The sequence below is a fragment of the Muscardinus avellanarius genome, assembly GCF_963383645.1.
Source record: "Muscardinus avellanarius genome assembly, chromosome: 12".
Classification (NCBI taxonomy): domain Eukaryota; kingdom Metazoa; phylum Chordata; class Mammalia; order Rodentia; family Gliridae; genus Muscardinus; species Muscardinus avellanarius.
In genome coordinates this window covers 5,618,296-5,637,709 of record NC_137798.1, presented here as the reverse complement: position 1 = coordinate 5,637,709, position 19,414 = coordinate 5,618,296, and the positions used below count along the sequence as shown (strand labels likewise).

At 57.0% G+C, this 19,414-nt stretch overlaps 1 protein-coding gene across 1 annotated transcript; it reads right to left on the bottom strand.

Moving 5' to 3' along the window:
- Nucleotides 1-342: 342 nt before the first annotated feature.
- Nucleotides 343-18,421, bottom strand: TYRO3 (TYRO3 protein tyrosine kinase; the record flags this gene model as incomplete). The annotated part of the gene is made up of 19 exons (XM_080707278.1): nucleotides 343-724; nucleotides 4,801-4,937; nucleotides 5,157-5,316; nucleotides 5,494-5,603; nucleotides 6,034-6,155; nucleotides 7,362-7,454; nucleotides 8,109-8,189; nucleotides 8,450-8,545; nucleotides 8,838-8,938; nucleotides 9,016-9,145; nucleotides 9,506-9,650; nucleotides 10,074-10,219; nucleotides 10,781-10,958; nucleotides 12,872-12,987; nucleotides 13,677-13,763; nucleotides 15,186-15,356; nucleotides 16,321-16,421; nucleotides 16,639-16,822; nucleotides 18,325-18,421. 19 exons carry the CDS (start codon nucleotides 18,419-18,421, stop codon nucleotides 343-345), a joined length of 2,637 nt encoding a protein of 878 aa, XP_080563404.1.
- Nucleotides 18,422-19,414: the final 993 nt, after the last annotated feature.

The following is a 19,414-nucleotide window of genomic DNA, read 5'->3' as shown; positions in this document are numbered from 1 at the left end:
GGTCCCACAGGGCTGGACCTACCCTCCCTCCACTGCCATCCACACTCAGGATCACCATGGAAACATAGCCACCCCTCCCCTCCTGCCAGCTGCCTGGGTTCAGGCAACCAGGACTGGTCCACGGCCTCCAAGCCAAGGCCTAAAGCGGTGCCAGGCTGCCCGTGGAGTGGTTTCAGGAAGAACTGGGATTGGGTGATTTGGTCGGTCCAGGTGCCAGCACAGCTTGGGAGGGCTACCACAGGAGCCTCCACACCTTGCTGTCTGGGCTGCAGGCGGGCGAGGCTTAGCCAGCACAGCGGAGCAGAGCCAGCAGGAAGGCCGCGGATGCCCTGTGCCTGCGGGCTAACAGCTGCTGTGGGGTAGAAGCCCTTGCTGCAGCAGCAGCAGCCTCTGCGCCTCGCTGCCGCTGACGGGGCTCTCCGGCTGCTGCTCCACCTGCCCAGGCGGCTCAGTGAAGATGTAGCGATAGTCACTGGGGGTGCCGCCCGCTGCCCCCACGGCTCTGCCGTCCCCGGCCTGGCTGCCGGGCTGATCCGTGCAGGGCAGCTCCAGGCTGCTTCCTTCTGCGGGCTGCTCGGCTCTCTCGATGTTGATATACAAGGGGTCCTGGCTGGCGGACAGCACAGACAGGTGGCCCAGGATGTTCTCCAGTTCCATCCGCAGGCATGTGAAGCTGGGGCGCTGCTTTGGGTCGGCGCTCCAGCACTGGTACATGAGATCATACCTGGGGTGGAGAACCAGAAAGGGAGATGGTGGCCCGTCTCTCAAAAGCAGAGGCCCCTTAGTCATATGGGACTGGGATTGGAAGAAAAGTTACTTAACACACTAGTATATAAGGCTTATTATGTATCAGGTACCCTTCCAAGTAGTTTACAAATGTGGAAACAGAGCCCAGAGAGGACCCTTATTTCTGTCACACAGAGAGAAAGGAACAGCCATGATGCGGAGCTGATGGGCTGGTCCCACAGCTCCTCCTAAATGGTCTTGGGAGAAGTTACTATGGCTGCTTTGGTCTTGCAGAACACACCTAGAGTGACGGTTGTTGTTGTTTTTGAGGTGCTGGGAACTGTAGCCAGGGCTTCCAGCATGCTAGCCCAGTGCTCTGCCACTGAGCTACATCCCTGCTCCTGTTTTAATTCAATTTAATTTTATTTCTTGGTACTGGGGATTGAACCTAGGGGCATTCTACTTCCACGTTATATCCCCCAACTCGATTTTTTTTTTAAGATTTAAAGAAGTTTATTAGAAAGATAGAAATACAGGCCGGGCGTGGTGGCGCACGCTTGTAATCCCCGCACTTGGGAGGCTGAGACAGGAGGATCGCACAGGTTCGAAGCCAGCCGCGCGCGCTGGCTTAGGAGACCCTGTTTCAAAATAAAAATGTTAAAATAGGTCTGGGAGTGTAGCCCGGAGGTAGAAGGGCTTCCAGGAACCCCAGTACCACCAAAAACAAACAAACAAACAGACCCTGTTTCCAAATAAAATATAAAATAGGTCTGGGAGTATAGCCCGGAGGTAGAAAAGCCTCTGGGTTCCACCCCCAGTACCACCAAAAAAAAAAAAAGAAAGAAATACAGAGGATAGGTACAGCTCCATACCAGATTGGCATGGAGGGGTGACTCGAATGAATACACCCTCACCCAACTCGATTTTATTTCTTACTTGGAAACAGTCTCACTAGGTTGTGGAGGCCCTCACCAAATTGCCGAGGCTGGCTTTGAACCTGCGATCCTCCTGTCTCAGCCTCCCAAGTCCTGAGATTACAAGCATGTGCCACCGTCCCTGGCCACTTTATTCTATTTTGAGTTAGGGTCTCACTAAGTTGCCCAGGCCGGCTTCAATGTTATAATCCCAAGCTTCCATCTCCTAAGGACTGAGATTACAGGCATGTGCCACTGTATCAGGTGTCAGGGTTATTTTTATGGGGTGAGTTTGAGCATCCACTTTTTGTCCTGAGTTCTCGAGAGGCGGCACCTACTCAGGTGTTCTTAAATCCTCACTGTCCATGGATACTTTTGAGAATCTGAGAAAAGCTCTCAGCCTTCTTCCCCTGGCAGGAATACTTTTTGCATGTTATTTCAGAAGCCTTACAGATTCTCTGAAGCTTATCATTGTTCCCAAAGAATGACTCAGGTGAGGGGGAAAAAACTGCAACGACGACGACACCCCCAACCTGATGGGAAGGGCTGAGACCAAGCACAACGGGAGCAAAGGCCTGACTCACTCACCCCGGGCCATGGCAAGAAACCACCCCGGCCTTCCGAGAAGCCCCAGGGAGAAGAGCCACGCCAGACCCCAAGCAGGCTGTGGGCACGGGCCAGGCCCAGGGGCACACAGACAGACCGGGACACATTCTCAAGGCTGCGCTGGGAGCCAGCGGGCAGCTGTCCACCCCGCTGCCTGGGAGGCCAGGGTCCTGCACACTTGCCACTGACAACGCGAGCCCAGCCCAGGAGGCGGCGTCTCCAGTCCCTACCCATCCTTGAGCTCTGCGGATAAACAGGAGGGGCAGGCTGTTCCCGCACTCAACAGCCCAGCTTTGAGGGCTTCAGACCCACTGTCCATCATTCAGGCTCTGCCTTCCTCTGCAAGACTACAACAGACCAATCACGGTATCACGGCTGGTTTCGTGGTAAAGAGCACAGACTCTAAAACCCCAGGGACCTAGGCTCAAACACCAAACACCGACTTGTTCACTTAATAGCTGTGTGACTCGGCCATGTTACTTAACCTCTTTAATCCCATTCCCTCATCTACAAAATGGGGATAACAACAGTATTTTCCTCCTAGGGTTAGAGGAAGATTACCCGAAAGAAAACCTAAAGTGTCCAGCTAATGTTAGTGACTGGTCATCCGCATCTGGTCCCAGGGGTTTCATAACACCCGAGTGGGTGGCACCACTACCCCGCCCTGTCTCAGGCTTACAGCAAGGAATGAAGGCATTTCCTCCTTCCCAGGATCTCAGGTCTCCTCCACTCCCGCCAGAGGAAGCCAGGAAAGGAACCCGACCTCCTGCACTCCTCCTTGCCAAGCGAGCGAGGAGTGATGGGGCTTCCCCGGGTTTCCCTGTGCAGCCCTATCCGAGGCGGAGAGGGGCTCAGGCTGAGGTTTGCGTAGACTAGCTGGGGTCCTAAGAAGGTGGAAGGAGACAGGCACGAGAAGAAAGTGACAGAGAAACCTGCTGTGCTGCTCAACTCCTGCCCGTGGGGGTTCCCGGCTCTCCCTAGAAACTGGGGGAAACAGTGGCTGAAAAAGGCAAAAGCAACTCTGTTTTAATAAGTAATAAGCCAGGCTTGGTGGCTCACACTTGTAATCCTAGTGTTTGGGAGGCTGAGACAGGAGGATTGCAGGTTTGCGGCCAGCTCCAGCTACTTAGGCCCTTTGCAACTCAGTGAGACCCTGTTTCAAAATAAAGAATAAAAAGTAGGGCTGGATGTGTAGCTTCGGAGGTAGAATGCCCCTAGTACTGCAAAAAGAAACAAGAAAGAAAGAAAGAAAGAAAGAAAGAAAGAAAGAAAGAAAGAAAGAAAGAAAGAAAGAAAGAAAGAAAGAAAGAGACAGACAGAACTGGGCGTGTAGTTTGGAGGTAGAATGCCCCTGGGTTCCACGAGTAGTAGCACAGAAACATTAAAAAAAAAATTAAAAATAATTTAAAAATAGGGCTGGGGTGTAACTCCAAGGTAGAATGCCCCTAGGTTCAATTCCCAGTACCAGAAAAATAAATAAAATAAAAATAACATAAAATCAGGCTGGAGGTGTAGCATGGAGGCTACAGGCTGGAGGTGTCCTTAGTGACACACACACACACACACACACACACACACACACACACACACACACACAGAGCTGGGCATGGTGACTCATGCCTGTAATCCCAGCATTAGGGAGGCTGACACAGGAGGATTGCAATTTGTGGACACCCTCAGCTACTTAGTGAGGCTCTTTGCAACTCAGTGAGACCCTGTTTCAAAATAAAGAATAAAAAAATAGGGCCAGGGGTGTAGCTCAGAGGTAGAAGGCCCCTGGGTTCCATCCCTAGTACCGCAAATAAAATAAAATAAAATAAAATAAAATAAAATAAAATAAAATAAAATTGGGCTGGGAGTGTGGCTGAGAGGTAGAACGACCCTGCGTTCAATCCCCAGTGCTCCAGAAAAATTAAATAAATAGAAAAATAGGAAAAATAGGAAAAATAAATAGATAAATAAAAAGGGCTGTAGCCAGGTGTGGTGGTACATGTTTGTAATCCCAGCGCTTGGGAGGCTGAGACAGGAGGATCGCGCAGGTTCAAAGCCAGCCTCAGCTACTTAGTGAGGTGAGGCTTCTCAGCAACTTAGTGAGACTCTGTTTCCGAATAAAGTATAAAATAGGTCTGGGAGTATAACTTGGAGGTAGAAAAGCCTCTGGGTTCTACCGCAGTACCACAAAAAAAAAAAAAAAGGACTTTAGGTATAGCTCAGAAGTTCACTTCTGAGTTCACTTCCTGAGTTCACCCCTGAGTTCTCTTCCCAGTAATCCCCAAACACACCACAGACACACACACACACACACACACACAGGCTAAAGTGAGGAATTTGGAACGGGAAACAGGGAAAGAAAGAAAATAGAGAAGTGGTAGATAAACAGAATAAGGGGCAGAGGTCAGTCTTCCCTCTAACTACAAGGACATTCCTACAAAACAAAGCAAAACCAAAGGTCCAAGTGGAGGTTCTGAGCGTCCCCGGGGCTAGCAGCTGCGGGGCAGCCAGGACCCAAACCCAGCTCCCTGGTCCCTTCCACACCGCTCCCCGGGGTACTCACACGTCCTCCATGCACTCCGGAGGCTGTTTTAGGCGGTTCCCGCCGATGAGGTAGTTGTAAATCTCAGCATTTTCGATGCCTGCGTATGGCGTCTGCCCGCGAGTCATGATCTCCCACATGGTCACCCCGAAGGCCCACTGGGACACAAGTGAAGTTGATGTCACTAGGCGTCCGGAGCCAGGCAGAGCCAGGGCTCCCGGGCGCTTCTTGGGGACTTGGGGCCTGGTAACTGGGTAGCCAGAAGACCAGAAAGCCCAGACAGTGGACCTGGTGGGGCCCCCGAGGGCCGACTCGTCTGCCTGGGCCCGTCCACAGCGCTGGCATCCCCGCCCGGCCTCCCCGTTCACCCTGCTCACCACGTCACTGTGCACGGTATACAGGTTGTCCGCCAGGCTCTCCAGGGCCAACCACTTGACAGGCAGCTTGGAGGCGCAGCCCTGCCGATAGTAGTCCCCGCTATAGATTTTCCGAGAGAGTCCAAAGTCAGCCACGCACACTGTCATGTCTTCTGCGAGCCTGCAAGGGAGGCGGAATTCAGGGTCAGCCCTCCCTCTGGACCCATGGTGTTGGCAGAGCCAGGATAGCTCTGGCCCAGGTTACCCCCATGCATAGCGGGTGCTGTCCCAGGCAGGAGCAGCCAGCTCCTCCAGGTGCCGGCTGCTCTCTCCCACCCCCGACCCCCAGCGCTCCTACATGCAATTCCGAGCAGCCAGGTCTCGGTGGATGAAGTTCCGGGAGCTCAGGTATTCCATGCCACAGGCAATGTCCACCATGAACCGGATCAGGGTCTGGAGGGGCAGGTTCTGGTAGGCAGACAGGGGAAGCTCAGGCTGGACCTGCCTACCCAGCTGGGGCAGGACGAATGGGATTCCCTGGCCAGAAAGCCTAAAGATTGTCCTCAGAATCACTGAAAGGAAGGAAAGGGGCTGGAGGGCCTTCCCAAGGCAAGGAAGCTTCGGCAGGTCTAAGAAAGAGTCCGAGAGCCAAGGCCCCTGTAGCCTGGGGCTCCGCAAGTCTCTTCTCTCAGAAGGAGCCCCTGCCCAGCCTGGAGTGCCCAGCAGGGCTTTGTGAGGGACGAGGAAGCTACCTTCAGTGGAGCCGAACTCTGATCCCTCCCTCTCCCAATCAGCACCTTGGCCCTACCTCCCAGGCCCTTCTCTCCCAGAACCTTTATCCCTATGGGGCCTCGTTCTTCTACCCTGTCCCCCTGGCCACTCCCACCCCAGCACTCACAAAGGGGTTCTCTCCAATCCGGGAGGCAAGCAGGAAGGCGTGCAGGTCCCCGTGCTTCATGAAGGGCAGGATGACCATCGGGATGGGGAGACGGCCTTTAGCCCGGCTCCGGAGACTCACCCCTAAGACAAGGGAGAGTCGGGCGTCTACATCAGCTTCCACCTGCTGGGTCTCACCTCTGACCCCGGCTCTGCTGTCTGTTTCCCACGGGTTCCACTCTGGCCTGCTCCCAGATCCCCAGAGCATCTTCCATCCCCTCCTCCTCTGCCTATGCGAATAATCTTCATGTGCAAACTTTCGGTACAGGGTCTGCAAACTAAGCTCCTTACTTGGAACACGATCAGGTTTTAGCAGCCCCTCCCTGCTATTTTGTCACTAGCCCACTCCATCAGGTGAATCCAATCTTCTCTCCCACAGAGTGCCCTCATGTTGGTGGAACTCTTTTTTTTTTTTTTTTTTTTTGCAGTACTAGGGATGGAAGCCAGGGGCATGCTACCTCCGAGCTATACCCCCAGTCCTATTTTTTATTATTTATTTATTTATTTATTTATTTATTTATTTATTTATTTATTTTTGCGGGTCTGAGATGGAACCCAGGGGCATTTGACCTCTGAGCTACACCCCCTGCCCTGTTTTTTATTCTTTATTTTGTTTTTTTTGTTTGTTTTGTTTTTGTTTTTGTTTTTGTTTTTGGTGGTACTGGGGTTCCTGGAAGCCCGTCTATCTCCGGGCTACACTCCCAGACCTATTTTATTTTTGGAAACAGGGTCTCCTAAGCCAGTGCGGCTGGCTTCGAACCTGCGCGATCCTCCTGTCTCTGCCTCCCAAGCATGGGGATTACAAGTGTGCGCCACCACGCTCGGCCTTTATTCTTTATTTTGAAACAGGGTCTCACTGAGTTGCAGAGGGCCTAAGTAGTAGCTGAGGCTGTTTACGAACCGCGATCCTCCGGCCTCAGCCTCCCGGATGCTGGGATTACAAGCGTGTGCCACCACGCCCGGCTCTTATTCTTTATTTTGAAACAGGGTCTCACTGAGTTGCAGAGGGCCTCACTAAGTAGTAGCTGAGGCTGTCCAGGAACTGCAATCCTCCGGCCTCAGCCTCCCGAATGCTGGGATTCCAAGCATGCGCCACCACGCCCGGCTCTTATTCTTTATTTTGAAACAGGGTCTCACTGAGTTGCAAAGGGCCTCACTAAGTAGCTGAGGCTGTCTGCGAACTGCGATCCTCCTGTCTCAGCCTCCCAGATCTGGAATGACATGCGTGTGCCTGGCTGGTGGAACGTATTTTTAGCCCTATTCTGTTTTCTCCCCTCAAAGTGGGCTTACCGACGAGCTTGGCCACGTGTGGATGGTCAAACTCCTTCATGCAAGCCGCCTCCCGGAGGAACTCTTCGATGTCGCTGGAGGCAATGATGTCAGCTGGAGGACAGACGTGGGAGGGGTTGAAACAAGGTATGCCCAGGTCAGACCCAAGCCTCCTAGGGCTCAGCCTTCAGTCCTGAGCCTCACAGGGGCCCAGGAAACAGTCTAGAACAGAAGCCCCTGCAGCAGTGCCAACCCACAATTCCTCTTGTGAATGTCTTCCCTTCGGGGTCGATTACTTTGGTCTTAATACTGGGGATTGAACCTAGAACATTCTACCTTTGAGTCATACCACCAGCCTTTGCAAAAGAAAAACCAAAGTTGCTAAGGGTGTGCTAAGTTATTAAAGGTGGCCTCAAACCTGTGATCCTCCTACCTCAGCTTCCCAAGCACTGAGATTACAGGCACATGCCACGGCGCCTGGCTATGCCTTCCCTTTGGACAGCGCAGCAGCTCGACCAACCACGGCTATGATCACCCCAAGAGTGAACTGGGAGGACAGTCGCTGCTGACGGCAGAGAGCAATGCTAGGGCATGGGTCTGTGTGGGCATATGCTTGTGAATTAAGTATTCACGGGCACAGGCAGCATCCCCGTTAGTGCCAACTAGCTCATCTTGGAAAATCTTGGGCCAAAGCCTGCTCCGGGATCAATGGCCCCTGCTACCCTCCCACCTAAGGGCCTCTCCCCACAGCTACCACTCTCTACCCACCTTTCAGCATCTTTACAGCCACTTTCACAAAGGAGCCATCCTCCTGCTTCAGCTGGGCCTCCCGCACCGAACCGAACTCTCCTAGGAACAAGTCAGGTGAGGGGCGTCTTGACCTCCTGCTCCCCACTCCCTGCCCTCCCAGGTGACCCTCTATAGAGAAACAAAATCATCAGGCTCGGGGGTAACTGCAGGGGCTCCTTTGCAAAGGCAGAGCATGTCCTCGCTGGCCCCGGCCAGCAACCCCCAGCACCCCAAACTCACCCACACCCCCCAAGTGACAGGGACGGCCTAAGCCATCCAGGAGGGCAAGCTCAGGCACGCCAGCCCTGCGCAGCACACACCTTTGCCCAGCATCCGGCCCAGGGTGAACTGCTGCTCAGGGATGAGCACGTCTTCCAGCTTGTCCTTCAGCTCATCACTGATGCCCAAGCTGTCCACTGCCAGGCGGTGAGAAAGGCGGAGCTCTGGTCCCCATCCAAACCCGGCTGCCTCTTACCCCAGCCCCCTCGGAGCAGAGGAATCAGCTACTCAATGGTGAGGGCGGCCCACGAGGGAGGTCTGTGTGTCTTTTACAGTATTCTGTACCTGGGATTCATCTCGGTTCAGATGGCCTAACTAATGTACCTGGGACTTGTCTTGGTTCAGACTGTGCGACTGGTGAGTTGATAAGAGAATGCGGGCCAGGCACAAGGCAGCCCACGTCCCCTCCCACGACCCCCCAGCACTCACGTGTGGCTTCGATGCGTTCAGGCCTTTCTCGATTGAAGGACCGGGCTGCCCGGAAGTGAACGGCCGGCTCCCCTCGAGCCATGACGCTGTCAAAGGCTTGCCTGAAGGAAACCCAGGCCCCGGGGTCAGCTCCAAAGCCGTCTGTCACCCTGCCCGTCTCTCCAGGCCACTTCCTTACCCAAACCGTGTCTCCTTCCGCCTCTTTCGAAGCAGGATGAGAGCCAGAGCGGCAGCTGTCACCAGGGCTGTCAGCACTCCCAGGACCACTGGCACCCAGGAGGTGCGGCTGTGGGGAGGGCCCTGCCGGCCTGCGGGAGGGAAGGGCAGTATGAGCCGGGCAGACGCCATGTCCCTTTAGAACTTTCTCAGGATGGCCACCTGGGCTGGCCAAGTGGCTCCCTTAGTTAATAAGGGGCCTGGATGAAAGAGACTCCAAAAGGAAACTCAAGAGTCCTACCTGGCCTGTGACAGGTCCTGGCTATTGTGACCTACAGTGTGACTGAGGATTCTATGTCAAGGGGGGAGAGCGAGGGAAATGAGATATAAATACCCACCACGATCTAACTAAATGACTGAATTTGGGGGACTACTGGGAAGACAGGTGCCACCAGCCCCCTCCCATGGGTCTAGGTGCCCCTTGAAGTCCCTGATCCCCTGCCTGCCCTCACCTGCATGGTCGTGAGAGGAGACCACCAGTGGTTGACTCCAAGGCCCACAGCCAACTGCGTTGGAGACGCACACGCGCACGATCAGGTCCTTCTGGGGGTCCCAGCCTGTCAGATTGGCTCTGGTCCCCTCTACTGTCAGCTCATCCTGCAGCCAGGAAATGCACCCCACCCCCATAGACACACACACTGAACCTGAAGAGCAGGCCTGGGCTGGGGCCAGAGGACAGAAAAGGCCCAGGTAGGAATGGGAGGCCGGGGCACTGGGAGAGAAGGGCCAAGGGTCCACAACCTTCTGGGAGTCTCCACATTCTGCCCCAAAGGCCACCAGAACACACACTCGCTCAGCATGGGGGAAAGGCAAGCAAGTGGGCGGGGAGAAAGCCTTCTGGAGCTTCCGGCTTTGCAGACAAAGTGGCCGCAGGAGCAATCCCAGCTGGAGGCTGGGGTGGGGGAGTGTGATGGGAGGGGTGGAGCAAGGCCCAGGCCACCAGAGACAGCCATTTGGAAGCTCTTCATGGCCTCAAGGCCCAGAGAGAGTGGAGAAAGTAGAAGGGTGTGTCTCCCTTACCTGGGTTCCGTTGTCTTGAGCCCAGAACAGTTTATAGGGCCCCAGGGGGCCTTCCACAGGGCCCTTAGAGATCACTTCCTCCCACTCTAGAATGAGGCCTGAGTCCGTGCGAATGGCATGAAGGTTCTGGGGAGCGCTGGCTGGGGCTGTATCCACAGAGAGAAGGTTGCTGAGCCCCTCCCCTTCCCACTATCACTGCGCTGTGCAGACTTGTGGAGCCAGGGACCGAGAACTGAACAGCTCAGAGATCTATGCCGAGGGGAAGGGACTGCCTCCCAGCCCTGCCTGGTATCCCCTGTGCTAGGGAGGAAGATAAACCACCATGCAGCCCCCAGGCCAGCAACATGGTTACACACACACACACACACACACACACACACACACACACTCCTCTCGCAGCCAAGCCGGCCTCCAGAGAACTCCAAGCAAGCTCCTGCCCTAGTGACCTGGCACTTGCTTTGCCCTCTCTGAAGCAAATTCCCCCAGATATTTATGTGGCTTCTTCCTCATCCTTCAGTCCTCACCTGATCTCTTTGGGTTTTTTTTTTTCTTGGCCACCCCAAACACTCCTATCACCCCATTATCTCATCTTCTCCAGGTAGGAAGGGTTATGTAGTGGTACCCAGCAGACAGATGGCGGAATCACGCCTGAACCTCCCTCCCCTCCCGCTCCAGGCCCGCCCAGACCCTCTGCTGGAATCCCTTACCTAGGCCCCTCGTCTGGAAGGGCACCCAGTCAGCATAGGGAGAGGGCCCCAAGGCATTGGCACAGCGCACCCTGAGGCTGTAGTTGGTGGCAGGCTCCAGGTCCCGTAGCAGGCAGGTAAAGGGTGGCACAGGGACCACAACAGCCAGGACTTCCCAGTCTCCTGGGGTCTGCGTCACCTACAGAGAAGCAGAAAACTAAGGACATATGGGAAGGAGGCTCCCAAGGCCAGTGAGATGAGAGGGAGATGGGTCAGGTACAGAGAGGGAGTTTCCTCCAAGACAGGCACAAGCGTGAAACCCACCCCTCCCACCTGCCTCTAGCCTGGTAACTCAAAAGCGTCTGCACCACCAGGCCTTGGCAGATGCTGTTCCTTTAGCCTGGAAAGACCTGCTTCTCAGCAAAGCCCCAGTCAACATTTAAGACTCAGTGGCGTGGTGGCACATGCCAGTAATCCCAGAAATTGAGAGAACTGAGACTGAGAAGCACAGATGTGAAGCCAGCTTCAGCAATTTGGCAAGACCCTGCTACCAAGAAAAAAAGGGGGGGGGGTTGCTGGGGTAGGGGTATAACTAGAAAATAAGAACAACCCTGGGTTCAATCCCCAGCACTGGGGGAAAAAAAAAGACTTAGTGAAAATATTATCCAGTACTTAGGAGGCTGAGACAAGATTACAGATTCCACCCTAGTTTCAGTTATTCAAAAGGTTCTCATTAGCCAGGCGAATCCCAGCACTTGGGAGGCTGAGACAGGAGGATCACAGGTTCTCGGCCAGCCTCAGCTACTTAGTGAGGCCCTCTGCAACTTAGCGAGACCCTGTTTTAAAATAAAAACTAAAAACTAGAAGCCAGGCGTGGTGGCGCACGCTTGTAATCCCGGCATTTGGGAGGCTGAGGCAGGAGGACCGCAGTTTGCGGACAGCCTCAGCTACTTAGTGAGGCCTCTGTAACTTAGTGAGACCCTGTTTCAAAAAAAAAAAAGACTAAAAAATAGGCCTGGGAGGTAACTCGGAGGTAGAATGCCCCTGAGTTCCATTCCCCAGTACCCCCCCCCAAAAAAAAAGACAGCCTCAGCAATTCAGTGAGTCTGGGATCACTTTATCCAGCTCTGTTTCCAAATAAAAAATAAAAATAGGGCTGGGAGTGTAGCTTGGAGGTAGAAGGCCTCTAAGTTCAATCTCTAGCACCAAACATACACGAAAAGAAGTTCACAGTACCCCCAGCCCCGCCTTTTCTTTTTTTGTACTGAGGCATTCTATCTCCAGGCTCTACTAATCTTTTTTATGCTGAGTCTTGCTGTGTTGCTAAGGCAGTCCTTAAACCTGAGATCCTGTTTCAGCCTCTCAGGTACTGAAGTTACAGGCGTGCGCCACCATGCCCAACCTTATTTTTATTTTGAAACAGGGTCTCACTAAAGCAGGCCTCAAACCTCGGCCTCCCAAGTGCTAGGATTACAGACATGAGGCACCACACCAAGCTCATTAGATCCCTTTTGCATAAACAGAGGAGAGTGAGTAAGCCTGCGCTGCTTCTTGGTGGAGGTATCATCTTATCCGGTTTTCCAGGGTCTTAGGACCCTTTCTGGTTGTTCTCTTTGGCTGGGGGTGGGGGTGGGAACTGAGCGTACAGAGTGTGATGTAAAGCAAAGGTTTTCACGCAGCTCAGATATACAAAGCTTGCAGAAAACCCCAAGTCTTCCAGGAAGGTACTCCAAATCTGCTGTAGTGATCTGCTTTCTAGCCTGAGGAATGCACAGGCTTGAGCCAATCTGCAGTCTTGTTGTTGTTGTTATTGTTTTTGTAGCTAGGGACTGAATCCAGAGGCATTCCACATCTGAGGACAACCCCAGCCCTATCTTATCTTTTACTTTGAAATAAGACCTTGCTACATTGCTGGGGCTAGCCTGGAAGATCCTCCTGTCTGCAATCCTTCAGTCTCAGCCTCCTAAGTACAGGATGTCCCACCACTGGGGGGGGGGGGCACTATGGTAAGAGACAGTGGCCTGGGCTCTGTCTTCCTGCTAAGGAGCAGCCCCTGAATAGCCAGGCGGCCAGGCAGTTGGAGAGAGGCTGCGGGGACCCATCTCAGCCTACCTGGACTGTACAGGACTGGATCAGGGCTCGGCCATCAGCACCTGGCACCCAGGCCACACTAGCGTTGCTGCTGGAGAGCTTTGTCACTGTGATGTTAAAGGGGGCTGCAGGCAGCGCTGTGGATGGGAACTTTGAGTCAGTGCCCAGTTAAGAAAAAGAGAGGAGGGAACAGGAGACATGGGGATCAAGACTTGAGTACTCTCTGGAGCCTGGGACTCCCCCAGCCTAAAGATGGCTACTCAGCACTCCCAGGACACAGCGGTGTGCTGACCAGCAAGCAGCAGGGGAACAGCGGCTGCTCACACCTGGAGGGGTGCCTAGGCTGGGACAGAAGGCTCTTTGTTTCTCTGAATAAGGGGCTCTGACCAAAGAATAAGATCTTACATGGGGGCGGCACCTGGGGCCTCGGCAAATACAAAAGGAGAAATAGGCAGCGGCTCCTGCAGCTCCTCCACACACTGGCTTCGCCCTCGCCCTGTGCGCCAGCCCTCCATCCCCGCCAGGCCTCCCCCCACCATTCCCTCCACAGGAGTGGCAGGAACAAGGCTGGCTGCGAGCCTTGACCATGTCCTGCTGGCTCCTCTTTCTCTCTCTCCCTCCCTCCTTCCCTCCCTCCCAAGGACTCTGCTTCGTGATGGGAAATCTGCTGTGACGTCAGGATTCTATTCTCATCTCAGCCAGGCAGGGTCTCAGGTGCTCCCACAAGGAACGGGAGCTCTGCCAATTGCCCCTCCGCTGGGATCTCCCTCCAGCAGGACTGAGGGAAGCCAGATGCCCGGCCCCATCTCCCCGCCTGTCCCCCTACCTTGAAGGTGAACAACAGCTGGGCGCGAGGAGGCCAGGCCTTTTATGTTGTGAGCTTCACAGGAAAACTCCGTTCTCTGGGTCACCCCTGGGGCCAGAAAGCCTCAGTCAGTGCCCTAAGCAGCAACTGAGGAGGGGACATTCACTGTCCGGCCTGGCAGTCCCTCCAGCAGAGGAAGGGGCCAGATGGCGGGGTGTGAGGGGATGGGACAGGGAGTCTGGGGATCTTAATGAGTTTGGATAGGGCTCTGTTTTCTCAGCCCAAACGGGAGAATCAGCTAATTTATGTGAAGTGCACGTCACACAGTAAGCACTCAACGGCAGCCGGCACCTCCCACCTCCATCGCTGCCTCCCTTTTCTGGCCGCTGCTTTTCGCGCCTGCCAGGGCCCCCTTGTGTGCTCTGTACCCGCCACCGTCGTGTTTGCAGATTCTTTGCCTTGTGCGAGTTCTCAGCTCCCTGTGCCTGTGTCTTGTCTCCTCAACTCTACTCAGTCCTTTGGGGGCTGGAAAGGTGGCTGTTTCCTTTGTACTCCCTCAGTCCCCTGTGGTGCCTGGCAGTGTGGCCGTGGAGTGGGAGTTCCATGCCTGCTTATTATCAGGCTGCTTGGCTGAGGGTCCCAACCACGCATTTCTGGAGGGAAGTGAACCCCACCTCCTCGCCAACTTCCTCCAACCCAGCTGGAGGAAGAGAACCCAGCCTCCTCTCCGAAGAGGCCCTGCTTCCACAGGTCCTCCAGCGCACCTCTTCTCCAGAATTAAACTGCCGGGGACCGGGCGGCTCAGAGCCCTGCCCTCCCACCTTCCTGCCCACCAGAACCAGCGTGGATGCTCATCTTCTTGTCCAGTTCAGGCGTCAACCAGAAACAATAAACTTAAGTTTCGCGGATCAGTGGACCTCACAAGCATGTATGGGTGTGCCACAGCATCCCGGGGCCCGGGCGGGTGTGCAGGCCGCGCTGCGGTAGGATGGATACAGTTGTTTGGGAGAACATCCAGAGATTTCTGCAAAGGGCCAGCGGGGAAGGAGGGAGGCCCTGGTACCTCTGGCCTCCCTCTCCCCCTGCCACCTCCCCCATTTCCCTCTGCAGCCTGGGAGGCTTGTCTTCTCTGTATCTGCCAGACACTCCTCCCTAGCTCTGCGTGGGCTGGATTCTGGCTCCTTCCCTTGGGAGGTGGGGAGGATGGGTGCCCCTGGTCTCACACAATTCATCTTCCAGGGCCAGCTGTGCTTGGCCGGGACTGCTGTGAGCCAGGCGGCGAGAGGAGGCCCCAGCACCCTCCTTAAGCACGCTCAGCAGGCCTGACGCTAATCAGCCCACCCAGCCAGCCCAGCACACCTGACTAATGAGCTCAGCAGCGGTGCAGCTCACGCGCGCCGAGCCTTGCTCTGGACGCTCACACTCAGGACAGCAAACTCCGTGATCGAGACAGATCCTGCCTCGGCCGGCCTCACGACAGGCAGGACCGAGCGCATTCCCTCCTCAGAGCCCCAACCTGAGGCCGCTCACCTGTTACGTTTAAAACGGAGGGAGAGGGGACAGGACCCCTGACCCTTGTGCTTCCTTGCCACCAGATGATGGTAACGGGCTCGGGGGGCCCCACGGCTTCACAGAACAGTTGGAAAGGGGCATTGGGTGGCACGGCCAGATCTTTTGGTTCCACAGTGAAAAATGGCACGCCTAGGGAGAGAAGGGGTTGGGGAAGCCAGCCACCGCTCAGCTTCCAACTGTCCAAACCACCAGTCTGCGTTCCCGTGAAGTCCTCTACACAGAACGCCCTCCACAGGCCCCTTACGAACGGGTCAACGACGGAACCTGCATCAAGCTCGGGAAGGGGGTATTGCTGTTGTTGTTTGTTGGCCTTGGTACTAGAGACTGAACTCAGGGGCATTCTACCACCCAGCTACACCCCTGGCCCTTTTTTTGCAACAGGGTCTCAATAGGTTACTGAGGCTCTCACCAAATTGCTGAGGCTGGCCTCGAAGCTCAGATCTTCCTGTCTCAGCCTCCCAAGTACATGAGATTACGGGCATGTGCCCAGGCTGGGCTGCTTCCTTAGGAATATCTATGCTGCTGCCCCCTTAGGCTAGGCAGACGGCTGCTGGCCCCCACACTCCCTCCCCAGACCTGCTCTGACAGCCCTTCTCAGAATGAGGGAGGAGGCTGGGGGAGGGGACCCGGGCAGAGGGAGTGGGTGGGAGCTTTAGCAGAGTTCTGCTGGCAGGCCCCAGCTCCGGTTCAGGGCCCTTTGTTACTTTCTTAGTCACTTTGTTTTCCAGGGCTGAACAGCTCCCAGCTCCAGCAGCTGCGGAGGCTCCTCCCCTCCCCCACCGCTCCCAGGGCTGGTTGGGCCACTCGGCAGAACACTGTCCAGCCCCAGATGGGTGCATGGGGCTGGTTGCTCAAGCAGCTGAAAGCTGAAAAACTCATAGTGTTTGGGTCCCAGTTACCCCTTTGCTTCTCAGATACCCAGATTCTAGCACATGGGGTTTCGGAGGTCTGGGGCGGACCTCGAGCCTGGTGCCACCATAACCCTGGGGACAGCGGGAAGGCCAGCTTCCATTTGGCCCTCCTCCGCAGAGGTATGGTCGCTAGCAGACGGCATCTGTTGCAGGCCAACACGCCATGTGGCTCTGCTCCTCACCTTCCACCGTGAGCCACACGGGCTGGGAGAGTTCCAGAGCCTCCCCATCCTCGACCTGGCACCAGTACCGGCCAGCATCGGAGCGCTCCACTGACTTCAGGCTGTGAAAACAGGACAACAGGCTTGCTTCCCGGGCCGAGAGGGACAGCTCTGCTGGGCAGACTAGATGGCTTGAGCCCGTCCCACTTCTGGAAGAAGCTTCCATAGGTCGACAAATTTAAAAGCCACAGGGGCATCCACACCCCAGCTCCCAAGCCCTGGGAAAAGAGCACAGCTTGCTCCAGGCTGGCACCCCACTGGGTCCCCGCAGTCCCCCACCTGAGGAAGCCAATCCAGTGCTGCTCGCTGATGGAGATGGACATCTGGTCCAAATTCTGGACCACAGCCCCATCCTTCACCCACTGTATGTCGGGCTCCTCCATCCCCTCCACGCTGCAGTTGAGCTTGACGGGCTGTCCCTGGGACACTGTCAGCTTCACCGGGGCTCCGGGGAGCTTCAGGCCTGAGGGGCGGGAAGGAGGAGTCGGCCTGCTTGAGGTGGCCCCCGTCTCTGGAAATCCCTCTCATTTGCTTCTAGAACTTAGTTTGTGTCGGAGGGCTCACTCAGCTCCGAGAAGCAGAGGCAGGACAGTGCGGGAGGGGAGGCAGCCTGGCCCCTGGCCCGAGGCTGGGAAAAGGGCATGGCAGGTGCCATTTCCATCACTGCCAAGCTTCCCCGAGCTCTAGGGACCTCTTGCCCATAGCTGCCTGTGGCTCTAACTCTGAGAGGAAGACAAGCTGGTCTGGAACGGTGGGGAGCTGTCACCTCCCGGGGCAGGCACTGCTCTGGGAAGGCCTGCCGCACCCAACCAGTGCAACAGGCTGCCAGCTCTCCACGCCAGGTGCCAGCCCAGCCCCGAGCTGCTGCCAGCACCCGTGCACCCCACCCTGCGAGAGAAGGGAGGCTGAGGAAGAGAAGGGGGTGCTCCCCTGAAGTGGGGAACATACGGATGCAAAACCACGTCAGATCAAACACATGGCAGCCTTCCTGGCAGCCGCCGGCTCTATTAATACCTGAATGTGCGCAGGGGTGGCACAGGGATGGTGGAGGCAGGAGGGAGGGTGGGGTCCTAGGCAGGAGCTCAAGACCCCTGGGCCACTGTGACATCAAGAGTCCCCAGGCCCCGTGGAACCTCGTACACATGCGCACCCGCGCACACTCACGGGCACACACTCGCACACCTCCCCTGGCCTCCTGACATCTCTCTAAACAGATGAGATGGGCAGGTGAATTATCTGCATAGCTGGAATCCAGTCCTGCTCCTTCCTGCCCTTTGCTGTGTGGCTCTAGGCACATTCCTGGGCTCTCTGAGCATCAGCCTGTATATAAATACTTGTGGCCTCCTTCCCCTTCCTTCCCAGAGACACTGATATGACAGGGGACGCTGGCTGTCTCGGGCAGAGGTGCCGGTCCCAGCGACTGCTGCCCTGGCCTGTGTCTCTACAGTACTTCACCCAGTACCAGTCACGGGAGAGGAGGGGCAGCCTCACACTGTGTGCCCGGGAGTCCCGGAGGTCTGCAGCGTGAACTTGGTAGCTGGGTGCTCCAGGGAGCACTCCCGCCAGGGCTAATGCCTGGTGGCTAAGTGGGATCGCGAGCGAACCCCGCGGAGACCCAACCCCTAGCCCGGCCCACGCTCTCCAGCGCCGGGCACTTGGGCAGCTCTGCGGCCACGGGAACAGAGTACGGCCGGGGTCGTATGCGGCCCGGCGCCCCCAGCCCCGGCGTGCGGGAGGCAAAGGGACGCCCATGGGTGCTCGGTCCAGAGCTGTGCTCTCAGAGTGGGACCTGGGCGCGTGCGGCGGGCGGACGGAGTCCCCAGGACGCGGGAGGGAGCAGCACCTGGGAACCTCCGGGCGGGAACACGCAGCCCGCCCCCCGCCCGCGCCGCGCGCCCCCGCCCCAAGCGCCGCCGGAGTTGGGGGCCCGCCCGGCCCGCCCTGCCGCGCCGGGCCCGCGCCTACCTGCGGCCGCCGAGCCGCGGAGCAGCAGCCAGGCCAGGCCGGCCAGCAGCGGCGGCGGCGGGAGCCCGGGCCGCCCCATGCTCCGCCTCAGCGCCATCGGCCGCGGCGCCGCACCATGGCCGCGAGCGCCGGGGAGCGCGGGCAGGGACGCGCAGAGGCCGGGGAGGAGCCGCCGCCCGCCCGCCCGGGGGCGGCGCTGCCCGCCGCGCCTCCGCCCTGCGCCCCGCGTCCCGCTCGGCCGCCGCCGCCGAGTCACGCTCCGCCCCGGCCCGGCCACGCCCCCGGCGCCGCGTCGGCCACGCCCCTCCCGGCCACGCCCCGGCCCGACCAGGCCCCGCCCCCGGTGTCGCGCCGGCCCCGCCCCCGGCCCCGCCCCCGACACCGGCCACGCCCCCGGCCCGGCCACGCCCCCGGCCCGGCCACGCCCCCCGGCGCCGCGGTCCACCCCAACTTTAGTCCAGACTCGGACTCCAGAATCCAGCGCTACCTCGCGGCCGTGAAGCCCGTGCCCGAGACGCCCGTACGCACAGGTCCCCCCGCAGCCGCCGGGACCAGCGCCCGCCCCACCGGGCATCACTGCGCTCTGAGCCCGCACCCCATTCCTCGCAGCCACCTGTTTCCCACCTGTCATCTCCAAGTCTCCCCCCCCGCCCGCCTTCTCCGGCCCACCTTCTCTTGGTGTTTTCCAGCTTGGGTCGTGGGGTCCTGAGTGTTCCCACTTCTGTTTGGCGGTTTGCAGGTGTTAGCTGATGTGCACCCCCCTGCCGCCCTACACAGGCCAGGATGGGGGGCTGTCATTCTTCCTGCTTTACTCCTCTGTCTCTGCCCTTCCAGTCCCCAGCCGGTGTGAAAGATGACTGCGCCCTTACATTATCCAACGAAGAAGCTCTAGCTGTGGTTGTTATTAGGACCCTGTAGGCACCGCATGAGTAAACAGGCAGATGCCGGGTACAACCCGCAGTCCTGGAGTGGAGGGTCGATGATCTTGCCACAAACATCCTGCCAAGCAGGTGCAGAACTGGTTCTGCACCCCGCCTTCCAAGTGCGCCCTCCCCCAGTCCACTCTTCTCTGCCTCCTGTGTCCCCCCAG